This window comes from Melanerpes formicivorus, unplaced genomic scaffold (genome assembly GCF_026170545.1).
Source record: "Melanerpes formicivorus ecotype bairdi unplaced genomic scaffold, bMelFor1.0.p_v2 SCAF_10, whole genome shotgun sequence".
In the NCBI taxonomy this organism is placed as follows: domain Eukaryota; kingdom Metazoa; phylum Chordata; class Aves; order Piciformes; family Picidae; genus Melanerpes; species Melanerpes formicivorus.
The window spans coordinates 20,388,985-20,403,183 of record NW_027142362.1 but is presented as its reverse complement, the minus strand read 5'-3'; the positions used below and the strand labels follow the sequence as shown (position 1 = coordinate 20,403,183).

At 43.1% G+C, this 14,199-nt stretch overlaps 1 protein-coding gene across 3 annotated transcripts in view; it reads right to left on the bottom strand.

Moving 5' to 3' along the window:
• The window catches only part of TMEM266 (transmembrane protein 266), an 85,485-nt gene that overhangs the window by 1,960 nt on the left and 69,326 nt on the right, over positions 1-14,199 (bottom strand). For 2 of the 3 annotated variants that reach the window (XM_068144117.1, XM_068144118.1), the window contains 2 exons: positions 12,929-13,115; positions 2,017-2,067 (listed from right to left, as the gene is read on the bottom strand). In XM_068144117.1, coding sequence (XP_068000218.1) covers positions 2,017-2,067; positions 12,929-13,115 — 238 coding nt within the window. The remainder of the gene's footprint in view (positions 1-2,016; positions 2,068-12,928; positions 13,116-14,199) is intronic. The other variant, XM_068144119.1, reaches the window with a different exon arrangement.

Here is a 14,199-nt window from a genome sequence, read left to right as displayed (position 1 = left end):
GGGGAATCAAGGGCTATAAAAGATTACAGCTATATATTATACAGAGATACATCTGTAGTGGATGTAATACATATAATATATACTAAAAATATAGCTATCTCTGGCCACTCACACACACCTTTATAGATATTACATAGTAAATGTAAAATATATATACACACAGTTTATCTCCCCTGCCCTCTATGTTTCTGTACTCCCACATGGGGACAGATATGTTACATTATACCTATATGCACACACAAATACTTTATGCATCTGTAAGTATATACAGTCATACAGATACATTTAAAAATAAATACACATATATAAAAATGTGTCTTTGTATACATACCTATATGCAGCCAGACTCCATGTATCTTTATATACTTATGTATACACACATTTTATATATACATATTTACCCACACATCTATATAGGTGTGTAATGCATTATATTTACACACACATTCATTTTGTATAGGACACATCACCATCCTGGGCTTTTGCAGCTAAAGTATGCAGACGTGTACCTATGTATAGACACAGATAGAAGACATACCTATATATACACATAAAACATCTAAAACGTGTATGTATACAGACACACATACACTACTTATACATGTGAGAAAAAGTATCTTCAATAAGCATGTATCTATCTTCCCATGTGTATCACTGCAGGGATACACATGCCTCCTACATTACATTTGCTTAAAACACACATCTGTTACTACATTCCAGATACATCTCTGTATGCATGTATCCCCCATCTATGTATAAGAAGGGGAAGCAGCAACTCTATTGCTTATGCAGAACATATAATGTCTATAATATATACACACACAGGTTCAGAGACCATCTCTTAAACACCTTTATCCCTTTATATATGCTGTCATGTACTTTAATACATTTATGTGTTTAGATAAAATAGCTATGTGTGTATATATATATATATAGACAGCCCTTCTTTATATAAATCTCCATATACATAGGGATGTGTGTGTGTTTGGAGATATATATCGATGATACATTATGCACATATGTACAAACCTATGTATATATTTGTACTCCTATATATGTGTGTATATAGAACATGCATGCACACATATTCGGGTATGTGTGCATAAATGTGGGCTGTGCATATCTAATACATGCATTATATGCATACACCTATATATGCACACCTTTGGCTGTATATACCTATACATTCTTGAAGTGACACATCTGTCTTAATACTTACTAGATACAGTGATGTAGACATGGACTATGTAAGTATAAAATACATGAGATGTGCTTACACACATAGAGAGTCCCTCTATGTTTCTATGTCTCTATTCTCTATGTCTCCCTGTTTCTATGTCCTTCATATGTGGACATGCAGAGCTTTTTTCCTACATCCCCATGCCTCAGGGGGATGCCTATAGAGGAATTTATCTGCATAAAACTACACACATTTTCAAAACATACCCGTGGAATGCTCTGTCCCTGAGGAGGATGCATGTTCGTGTGTCCCCGCCCCCTTTACTACACCAGCCCTAAGCACACCAGAGCAGCCCCATTCCTCCTCTGGCCCCTGCCCCAGCACCCAGAGCTGGGCCTTGCAGAGCGCTCCATGCTGGCAGGACACCTGCTGGGGACATCCATTTGATGCCTGACCTCAGGTCACAGACCACACCTGCCTGAGGCTTCCTACCAACCACGCTGAAAGGCTTCCCAGCATGGGGCTGGGCTGAGCTAACTCCCCAGTTTCTACTTACCTTGCCCACACTGTTCGGTTTCAAGGTTGATGTGAACCACTCTGCAGTCTGGACAGCCCAGCTCAGGGGAATTAACCCCTCCTAGATCTCCAAACTATTAGAAGTGCCTTCAGCTGGAGCAAACTTGGGGCACTTTCACCATTGAGAGAATTACTGTACAAACTACTGTGAAGTGAGCCAAGAGATGCCATGATGGGCCTACATCATTGTTCACCTGGGTTACAGCACAGGGTGCAGTGCAAAAATGCCACTCACATGCACATTTTCAAGCAAAACTTACCACTGCTAGGCTCATTGTAGTATCGACTGATGTAATTGTTCATGTCATCCTCTGCAAGAACAAAAAGGCAGCCTTCAGAAGGCTATTGATTTGATGAGATGGTTGAAACTCCACCCTTTGAAAGGCTCTCCTATGCCCTATATGCCCAGACTATCACTTTCTATATAGTTTGAGGCCAGAAGTCAGGCACGACACATACCCAACCCTGTGGCTGTAGCCAAAATAGGGATTACTCATTGCACCAACCTGGGACTGAGCCACTCCGGGTCCTGAAGAAAACATGCTCCATGATCTGCCCAGAGACTGATGCAGGGCTGACCACCTCCCCTCATCCAGAATGAATAGAGAGAGTTACGTTGCATACTCCATACTCATATGTAATATAGAGCAGAGTGTTAACATTACTTTATCTGTTTTGTACAAGTCATGGTGTTGTCATGCACTAGTAGCGCAAACAAGAGCTACACCTGAACGTCAATAATGGCAAGCTAAAAAGACTTGACCAAGGGGAAGCAGCAACTCTATTGCTTATGCAGATTTCAGATGCTGCAGATGACAGTGGGATCTCTTCTGTAACCTAACCTGCCTGCAAAGCAGAACATTTTACAGTTACCAGTAAGGGAAACAACAAACTTCCTGTGGTGATTCTGAGCAGAAACCAAACACTGCTGCTAAGAAAACAAAATTGGCAATCCAGGAAGAATTTCAGGCTCAGAAGCAACCTGACCTGCTCAGTCTGCACTGTATGGTGTGCTCTAAAAGCATTCTCTCCTTTTAAGTGCTCTTTTTGATACCATGTTTCAGAAAACCATGCTCATCCCTATGAGCCAGATTTCCTTCGTCCCCCTGGGTCTCTGTGGCTACAGTCTTGCCTCTTCACAGCACATTGCGGTTTGCAGGTGAAAGAAACAGATGTTTTCTGGGGAACACTTTCTCCACACAACAAGACCCAAACCACTAAGCACTCTGTACCTGAAATAGCTGCACTCATAAGAAGGCAATCTAACCTGACACTGAAAGGCAACATGGTTGTTTTCCTGGTTTCATTGGATCTTAAAAGCTTTTTTGGCCCTTGTTGATCTTTAAATGCCTGCAGTCAGAGGTGTGCTTTGTGCTAATGTCTGGGTTTAAAAAGAAGGCCTCAGAGTAGCTCAAGGCAATGCTGCTGAATTAGGAGTACATTGCAAGGCTTTTCAGCTATCTGCTACTAAAATACACTTCATTTCAGTCATGCATAATTTACACTCTAAATGCCACCAAACCTGCCAGCGCATAGATACAGGTTCCTATTCAGGCATGGAACCTTCAGCTGCAGTCAGAAAATACCTGTGTGTCTGTTTCTGGTAATGCTCTTTCAGCCTATTTCACTTCCAGTCTCATTCTTAAGCAGAGAAATGAGGAAAACAGAACTGCAGTTTGCCTGGGCAAGGACACGTTCTGCACATGGGGGTCACCCCTCCTCATCACCTGGCAAAAGCACAGAGCCACATTCCATGCAGAAACCTATTCCAGGTGGAATAGGGGCTGTCATTAAAGTCTGCCCCACATGCCAAGCTGCTTGCAAAGAGAGAAAACATGGAAAAATATTAATCTGCTTTCCACATCTATGGCAAGGCTCAAATCAAGCCTGCCTTAGTGCCTCCTGCATTTGCTTCCCCAGACAACTGCCTGTCAACTAGCAGGATGTACCAACTACAAACCCATTCAGCAAAGCCACGAAAGAATGCCTTCTGCATCTGCAAAAGCCAAAGCCAGACACCCCAACAGGAAATCTATAAATACATGTGTGTAAAATACAAAATACTTTTTAAAACCCTGAGTAGCTTCTTATGAACAAAACCAAATAAAGACTAATGGAATAACAGCAGAATAAATATTTCACCAAAGTTTCTGAATTGTTACCTTAAAGCAAGCTGACAGCTAACAAACTCATCTTAGTCAAATGGGAGTCTCAGCTGTTTCAGGCATCAGAGGCTGTAAACAATCCCAGTTATCTCCCATCACATTCTGCACTGCTAAAGGCTGGAGGTTTTAAAAATGTCACAAATACACAGCTGAAAGCAACTGTTAGTGCACATAAAAGAGAGACGGCAATGTGTTCAGTACTGCACAATGCAGAACACTACCAGAGTACTTTGTGGCAGTTTTCAGGGAGATGGAGCCCTCACTGTTCCAGATGTGCAGCCAGGTGGGATCAGAGCACAGCTGCACTTCTAGCTGGTGGCACACAGGGATTCCATGGGAGCGAGCCTGGCAGAGCAGCGCACAGGCAAGGGGCAACTGTTGATACTGTTTCTACATAGTATGTTCTGCTGCCAGTGCATTTTAGTTCCAGCTCCAGAAAGGGAGCTGTCTGAAGAAAGAATTCATAGTTTCCCTGGTTTATTAAAACATTTTTCTTTTCTCATTGCTGCAACCTTCATTTCCCCATCTCTTCAAATGCACAGCCATGTCACCTACACTTCCTTTTCCAGGAAAGAATCAGTTTAAAAGTCCTTTGCCATAACGATGTCCAAATGGTATTTAGTGGCAGTAAGTAGAAAGCAAAAGCATTTCCCTCTATTTCCTCTGCACCACATACACACATAATAAAAGCCTTTGCCCTCAGGAAATGTGACAGATCTGGTGATGAAAATTCAATAGCTGTGAGGTGAGGAGGTGGAATTGGAACAGCGAGGCAGCTCTTCCCCACGTGAAAACCCATTCTAAGCTGTGGCAAATCAGGATGGTTCTACAGTCTTCCCTGGAAATTGAGAGCGATGGGAAGCAGGAAGATATGCAGCAGAACTGTGGAGGACTTCAGACGAGAGAAGGGTTTGCTGGGCAGGAAAAGGACTGAGTAGAAACAGGTGTTTCTCTGTGGTACACAAGCATTACTTGTTCAAGTAACACAGGCTGTGCTTGGCTGCCAAAATAGCACTGGCATGACAAAATCAGACCCCCTGGAACCTCTTCACCTTGTGGAACACAGCAACTATGTAACTGTAAGAGGTGAAGCAGCACAATAAGATGGGACTGCAGACAGCGGGGCTGCCTCCAACTTGGTTAGGACTTTCACTAGACAAAAGGGAGTATGATGTTAGGAAGGTTGCTTAGACTCCTACCTGTCTTGTATGAAACCAACCAGCCTTCCCTTAAACTGTAACCAGCCACTTCTGTGTCAGGGAGGGGAAAGAAGTCCTGTGTCCTTACCCTGCTGCGCAGATTTCTGCTATTGGGAAAGCGTGCGGTTCTTTGTCAGGACCTGACAGCCACTGGATTTTGTTTGATCAAAGTTTTCAGTGTTCTTTCCCTGCAAGGCTCAGAACACAGGCTAAAATGGTTCAGGGAGTAATAAACTCTTCAGAGCACAGTCCCATATAATCTCATCTGACCCACAAGACAATGTTGTAATCTCTCTCCTGGCCCTATAAAAACCTAACGAATATGGTGAAACACAGCAATGACATTCCACCCAAGGCAGATCTCTATAAACCCTCAACCATGACCTTTAATGGTTTCATCAATGAGTTGAGCAAGAGTCTGCAGCCCCCCTGCATACAAGAAATAACCATTTGCATATCTTCTAGGCTAAAGGCCTCAAAAGAAAAGGGATTTCTGTTGAAATATTTTACCATTAAAGTATTTTACTTCATATTTTTATTGTCATTAATTGTACTGATTCCTGTCTCTCAAAGCTGAATTTTCTGAATTGGAAGGTTATTTCTTCTGCTGTGTAGTCTTCCACTGAGGAAATGGTTGTAGCCACATGGGGGTTGGTCTCTTCTCCCAGGCAACCAACACCAGAACAAGAGGACACAGTCTCAAGCTGTGCCAGGAGAGGTTTAGGCTGAATGTTAGAAAAGTTCTTCATAGAAAGAGTGGCCATTGGAATGGGCTGCCCAGGGAGGTGATGGAGTCACCATCACTGGAGGTGTTTAAGAATGGAAGAAGCACTTGGTGCCATAGTTTAGTTGATTAGATGGTGTTGGGTGATAGGTTGGACTCGATCTCAAAGGTCTATTCTATTCTTAGTCTGACCCTCCTCCAGAGAGCAATCTTTACAAAGAAGCAGATCTCTCATCTCCATCACTGCTACCTGACACCAGCATCTTCTCCTTCAAGTGCCACTTAGAAGCATTTGGAAAGACAAGTAGCATAAAATACACTTCGCAATAAAACCCACCAAGATGCACTCCAAGCTGGAGGATTTTCAAGGCACAAGTTATAATATAAAGTTATTGTCCCCTAAACACTTCTAGAAATACGGTAAGAGCTATGGTCCTCTGACAACAGTAACATTGCCACAACCTGGCCTTGCCTACAGAGGACGCAGCTCTAGTATGACACTGGAGTGCAACAAGAAATGAAGGCAGAATGCCCACAAGACAGGGCATCTCTAAGTGTTTCTGAAAGCACACTGGCAATCCACAGGGGAAAATTCCCAATAAAGCTGTAAGGAGCTTCCCAAGGAGTTTTCTCCTGCAGACTGCAATGCAGTTTCTGGCATTCAAGATCTGCCTGACCTTGGCCATCTGAACTTCACCATTACCAAATTTTCAGCCAGACCAAATCTCCTGTTCTCAGCAATCCACTCAGTATAGCTCCTTTATTGCAGCACATGCCTGCTCCCTATCTCTGCTGTCTAGCTCACTTTTCTAGTCTTGTGCACGATAACCTGAGCAGAGCTTTCCTCCACCTTTGCTTTGCTGGCCAAAGACCACTCTCCCTCTAGCAGCATGGAAAGTTTTTGGCAACAGGAAACAAACAGCAAGGCACTTTCCAAGACTTCTCCTACTTTTTGTATGAAGGCAAACTTCTACAGGAGTACTGCTGCAGTACTCACATCCCTCCACACACAGATATCCTATCCCTGCTGAGGCTGGCTGGATGCCTGAGCACATGGATAACCCACCTTGAAAAGAACTGTCAAAGTTAGCTTGCACAGAAAACAGATAAACAGACTCAGCCTTGTTCCAAGTACAAAAACCACCTGAGATGGAAGTCATTGTGCAGAAGGAAATCCTGGGAGACTCCATTGCCAGCAACTACTGCTGGGACAGAAAAATTGGGTCAGAAAGCCAACATCTTTAACTGACAACAGAGTAGCTTTGCTTCTTGTGTCATACCATGCTGCAAGAGCTACAAGAGCATGGCTGAGCTGAGCAGGGCTAAGCAGCAAGACGTCTGTGTCAGCATGGCTGGTGGCTTTGGCTAGAGGATGGCCTGGAAGAATTCTCAATACTCTTTCCAAACTTTTTCTGTGTAAATAATGGATCAGGAGATCCACATCTGAGTTGGCTTGTTACAGTCAGCCTGAAGTAAACAGAGAACCTGGTTCTGTCTCTGTGAAGCTCATTTGTTGCGTCTAGAAAAAAATAGTTTGAGAAAGAATATGGCTACCACCAGAACATTATTTGCTGAGTAAACATCAGGGAAAGAGAGCAATAATGTAGCCAAAAAGGAATCAAGAACAAATTGAAGGACATCAAAACACTTGAGCGTGTCCAGAGAAGGGCAACAAGGCTGGTGAGAGGCCTTGAACACAAGCCCTATGAGGAGAGGCTGAGGGAGCTGGGATTGTTTAGCCTGGTGAAGAGGAGGCTCAGGGGTGACCTCATTGCCCTCTACAACTACCTGAAGGGTGGTTGTAGCAAGGAAGGGGTTGGCCTCTTCTCCCAGGCAACCAGCACCAGAACAAGGGGACACAGTCTCAAGCTGCGCCAGGGGAGGTTTAGGCTCGAGGTGAGGAGGAAGTTCTTCACCGAGCGAGTCATTCGTCATTGGAACGGGTTGCCCAGGGAGGTGGTTGAGTCATCAACCCTGGAGGCGTTCAAGGGGAGATTGGACATGGCACTTGGTGCCATGGTCTAGTCATGGGGTCTGTGTTGATAGGTTGGACTCGATGATCCTCGAGGTCCTTTCCAACCTAAGTGATACTGTGAAATTGCTATGAAGTAGCAACAAATAACTAGACTGGGAGTTAGGAAAAGACTTCTAATAATGCAGGAAAATGAGATGTGGGAACGGTGTTATAATGGCAGCAGAGGGTAACATTCATCACTGCTGTTACATGGAGCACGATCTGTTTATGAAAGAGTTTATTATGCAAGGGGCTGCACGCTTGGCCAGTGGAAAACATTCCAGTTCTGTGTTCCTTTACCTGTCAGCAGTATCTTCACACTTCTTCATATTCATGATGGGAGACAACTTCAACCTCAGACACATGACTACGCTCACCGCTTCTGAAAGTGAAAAGTTTCTACCCCACCAATTTGGTGAATATGAAACAGAAGAGCCTAAGTCCATGAACTATACGCATATTTATCTAAGTGTGGCTTAAGGTTTAATTTCTCTGATTCCTGCTTGACTGATGAGTGTGCAGAGAACCACAAAGCCTGAAAGAGACACCTACAGAGAAGCCAAATCCTCACTCATCCATGGAGTTTCCACGGAGTTTAACCAGGAAGTGGAGTGCATTTAAGTTATAACCATTTCCAGGAGCAGGCTTCAAAGTAGATACATTTCAACATTTGAAAATAACCATAAACTATTTTTTATCTATTGTTCTGCAGCAACAGGGCTCTCTTAGAGCACTAACAGATGATCACCAAAGGAACTGGCTTAGAGTTTAAAAGTGTTCAACCAGCTCAGACTGCCTTGCAAGGAACAACTGACAAAATCCTTTCCAGTGCCCTGCTTTGCCTTCTCAGGCAGCTTACGAATAATTTTAAGGGAAGCCCTCTGAAGCTCCAATGTTCTTCACATTCCCCTCCCAACATCCTACTTTCTTCACATACGAAACAATGGTTACCTATGGGGAGAGCAAGCTTTACTTTTCTCCAAACATGATCATAAATTTCAGCAGTCCTCCAAAGCAAAAGACTTACTACTAACCCCATAAAAATGCAATACGAAGTAACTGAGCTAGAATCTGGTTCTTGCTCAAAGGAATAGAAGAGTGGCATATTAATCTCAAAATTATGGCAGTATTCTAGAATTTCAAAACCTGAAATAATATATGCAGGAAAATGAAGAATTTCCACTAGGGACTCTAATTCATATATTATGGGGGAGATTAAAGAATAATAAATTTTGGAAGGAAGTATTAATGGCTGTGAGGGGCACTGTGAGCCTGGCATTCCCTGAAGCCTGGAACTTTGTGTACCAAACACTAAAAATGATTTGTGCAGGAGAATAAAACATTGGAAGTTGTTCTGAATGCAACCAGTTACATACTGTATGAGGTAAGAACTCAGCAAGAGAAAAAAATTCCTTTATAATTTAGAGATGAAGAGATAGGGTAGTATTTGCCATTATGTCAAATGGTAATCATCTGTGGGAAGAAGAAAGGAGATGACAGCACTCAGGATATTTCCCTTGCTCTTAGAGAAGGGCTGACCACAATGGTCCTGAAAATCATTAGTGATGCTGCTGTGCATTCACATGCAACAGCTTTCACCCTAAGCTCTTTACAAACTGAAACAGAGAAGCTAAGTAAAGTGCTCACAGTGCAGCAAATGTCACAGCTTTGCCCTGTGTTTATAGCTCCCAGAGTCCTGCCCTTCCTTTCAGTCCATCATCTTTCCTGCTGTTGGCAACAGTACCCTTTGACTTGCATGCTGAAGCCTGTGTTTTAGCTTTCATGTTTGTCTGCTCTAGAGATCAATTTTTGGCAAGACAAGGAAAACCTCCATTCAAATAAAGTTAAGGTGAAAATTTTCCTCCTTCTTAGCCAAATTAATTAGAAAATATATCCATACATTTTCCACAGAGTTACTCTGCTATGTTAGGAGGTCGTCTGCTGAAAGCTCCCAAATCAGCCAGCACAGAGTCCTCTCCTGGTCTAGGCCACTGTGTGTGTCTCTACAAAAACCCCTTGGGATGCTGTGTCTCACATGTGTTGCTGAGGTTACCTACCTGGCTTTACTAATGCGGTAGGAAATGGTTGCACAAAGTCCAGTGAAAATACCAGAGTACAAGCTACAGCTACCCCTGAGGACCTTTAACTTATGCACTATCCCATAAAACTCTCAGGTAGAGAAATGAGCTAAAAGACTTAATGCTTTCTTATTCTGTAACCCCTTCATGGTAAAGTATTCTGCACTGAATGTTTCCATTGTTCAATATAGACCAGGGAAAGAAGATTAGCTGGAGATGGAGTATCCTGCTTTCTCCTGTAGTATGTTTTCTAAGCCAGCTCAGGCTGGCTGGTTTGGCAGAATTCAGGGCTCCCCAAAGACAGTGATTTTTTGAAGGTGGACAAAATTAAATTTGGCCCAAACACGTTTCATGCCAGACCTTACCCTCAGGTGTTATATGTAGGGCTATTGTTCTGCCAGAGCATAAGAGAACAGCACATAAGAGCCTGCTTCGCCTAGCAGTTGAATTGTGGCTTCGAACTAGCTATTCTTTAACCATAATAGCAACCCAGTCCCTTATTTCTCCTCCATCTAGTCAGGGTAATAACAGACAACTGCAGATATTGTTCAAAGCTCACAAATGCCACATGGCACACAGAATGATTAACTGCAGTCATCAATCTGGACCCTTTAAGGAGATAAAATGCAGTTTACAGAAAATGGAAGCAAAGCAATTCCTAATGTAGTCTGACACAGACTGTAACTTGCAAAACATAACCCTTGACCCAGAAGTCAGGAGTTAAAACACTGGTGGCTTTTACAGTTCCAGGCAGAGCAAGTGGTGTGGAAAGCCCTGAAGAAACCATAACCAGTGTAACCACAGCACATGGGAAGCGGGAGGATACAGAAGGGAAACATCTCTCCGATATGCTCTACAGAGCCATGTCTCATGAGTATATCATGTGCCTGAGCAGGTGGGGAGATGGAAGATCCTACACCAACTAGGTACACCCCTTCCACGCAGTGCAAATGGAGGCATCTTCAGCTGGTGACATGCTCTTCCTCCATCCAACATGCCAAAGTCAGGTTTTGCTGATACCAGTCAGAATAGCCACGGTGTAGATGACAAAATGCTGGTGGCATACCAAAGTGATAATGGTGAAAGCTCCTGCAGCAACAGCCAGCCTATTACTGGAAGGGCAAGTTGGTGCTGGGAAAGCTTGGAGGAGAAAGACCCAGTTGAAGTGGCTAGGGACAAGAGCCAGGCAGGGCTAGCTCATGATCCTTCTTCCCCAGGGGTAACTGTCTTCTCAAGCTATTAGTGGAGGTTTTCAGTCCTGTACCTTACATAGAAGCAATCTCTGAACCAGCATTCAAGGCCCTGATAGTTTACTAATTCTTTCCTTTGCAAAATAATCCAGGAAGTAACATGAAAAATCCTCTGCCCCAACTGACTGTTACCTGAATTGTGAACTAAAGCACTGAACATTATTGCTAGGCTTGCGGTTTGTCATGCAATCTTAATTGGGCCCCTTGTCAGTATCCACCATGATGGGAGACTACCACAGATGGGTGTCAGCATGAATGTTTACATACAGCATAACTGCACCTTACCTGACATGTAAAGTAACACATTTTCAGTGAAAAGCATGAATCTCTAATTGTGGAGCCTAGCTGAAAGCAGAAATCAGTCTTGAAGATTGTGTATCTGCTTTGTTGCACGGAGACACAAATAATGAGTAATTGTGTTAATCTAGATGTTGGAATGAATACCTTGGACAGAAGAATTTTCAGATGAATCTCCATAGCACTAAAATTTCAGCAAGCCTCCTTATAATGTGCACAACAATTTCTAGTTCCAAATGTAACCCTCAAGGAACACATACATAAATTATAATATATCCACTGGGGAAACCTCTGAAATACTACAAAAAAGGGAGCAATGCATTTTAGGGGGCAATCTGCTCAACTGTCTGCTTTTAAATACAATTCCAAATCAGGAATAATTAATGGCTGAACTGTGGTTAGAGGGAAAAACAAAAACAATTTCTACATGCTTTTATTGCTGTGTAGAGAATGGAAAAGATTGCTAGAAAATGTCTGGTGCCTTTTCTCTTAAACCTTTTGACTAAAGTACTTCTGTGCCTTCAGTCCTAAGGAGCTTGACCAAAATAAAGACAGCATGCAAACCACTAAGTCAGATATATTCACACACTGTTCATCTACTAAAATCATCAATCTAAGATGTCTATGGAAGATTAATGTCCCACTAAGGTAGAAAATGCTGTCTTCTCTGCAGTGTTCTATTAAATGCTATAAGATTAGTATGCACTCTGCACTCCATTGTAAGGGCTGGGAGAATCACACATCTCTTCCAAAAACACTTCTGGTCTAGCACTTGTGTGATAAAAATGGATCCAAGTAAACATAATTGACATTCCTCTGAACCACACACCTGCCCAACAGACAGCTCACAGTCAACAGACTGCTCTTCATTATAGTCAAGTGGCACTTAGACATTGGAGCAGGAGCTGCCTACACAGTGCGTCACTCCCTTTCTGTCACCAGAGCTGCTCTGTCCGAGCACAGCTGGACTGTCCAGCACTGGCAGTTTTGAACCATCAGTTGAGAGCACAGCCTTTATGCAAGCAAGCTCCATAGCTGATGCACAGATCCTTGCAAAACCACAGAAATGTAAGTGGCCAAGGACCAAAACTTTTGTGATGTTTTCAGTTTCCCTGCTTTTACTTCTGAGTGATGATCCTTTTGCCAATTCTGATTTGGCTGCTGCTTCTTTAGTGTCTGGTGGATATAATCACGAGGACACCGGGAAGGTCTATCACAGTCATTTTCTTCCTTAGTCATTTTATTGGCTCTGCTCAGAATTGGTTTGCAAATAGAACAGCTCCTGCCACTTTGAAGCAGTCACTGTCTCTTTGCAAAAAAGGGCAAATGCTGTCTCCAGGGAAAGTAACTGATTCACTGCTAAAGTGAAGCTATTTAGTGGGTTCAGTAACTCCATGTAAGGGATCAGCTGTGCCAGCAGGTAGCAACACATGGGCAGCACTCACCTCGTGAAGGTCGCAACTCAGTGATGTTGTCAGTGGTGTCATCATCTGAATCTTCAGTTGCTACCACCTTGTATCTGTTGCTGCTCTGTTTGTTCAGTACATGTGGGACCTGCAGTGCAGCCTCTCTCTCTGCAGCCAGGTCCAAATCCTGCTGAGCAAGGTGGGCCCTCAGCTGCCTGATTTCAAACTAGAGAGAAAACCATTACATATTAATGTCAAATAAGCACAGCCAGAGGTCTATACTCCACAGTTAATTTTATCTATATTCTACAGTATTTATCAGTAAACCACCACAGACTGACAGCACACACAATGTGGATGAGTTGGGATGTAAGTCCAAGCTGCTGATGCTCTCCCAGAGTCCATATGAACCAGACTACTGCTCACACAATCTAAAAATAATGAGTGCCTCATGCTAGTCTTCTGTTTTGTATATACCTGCATCCTGAAGATGTGATTTTAGACAACTTGTAACAGATCTAAAGTGCCAAGTCACATGAAATCTTTAGAGAAGGCTACTTTTAACAGGCATTTAGGTTCACGACAAACATCCCTAACCTGCTAGACTTTATGATGAGGATTTCTATGGGCAAGGTTCTCTAATCTGCACTCAGAATGATTCTCCCTCAATAACTGGGCAAGGGAAACCAGAGTCCTCTTCCAGTTTGAAATCTTCTGTATTCAACTGTCTGCAGAAAACCCTGGGGAAGGTTACCACTTTCCAGCCGTTCCCCTCAAACACAGGAGCCACAGCAGCTAATGACTTCCTGCAATCAGGAGGGCATTTGCCTCACAACTGGTGCTAAGCAGACACCTGACAAAAAGACAAAATCTACCAGGTAAAATCTGACTGATGGACACAGCATATTTCTCTTGTGCTTGACAGCCACAGGTCTTCCACAAAGCAAGAAGGAAAGCAATTTTCTGGATAGGTTGCAGAGAGCCTTTAAACCCTTATATAAGCACTACAAAATCCCACTGTCCTTCCCCTCTTCCATCCAGCACAGCTGTGAGGCTGCATGACAGAGATTCATTTTTTTAAACTCTTTTTAAGATCAGTAATACAACAGTGACCAAGTCATGTCCAATTATAGAGAGTCTGAGAGGGAAAAGCAAATGAGGCAAGTAATAGGCTAAGGCATTTAAAATTTAGCATTGCTAGGCCTCCCACAGTTGAGGGCCTGAAAAGCCATCAGAGAGCATGATGCTACAGCGAACCACACTGCACCTGTCACACTGCATTTACAGTGATGGAATTAGCACCTCAGTGC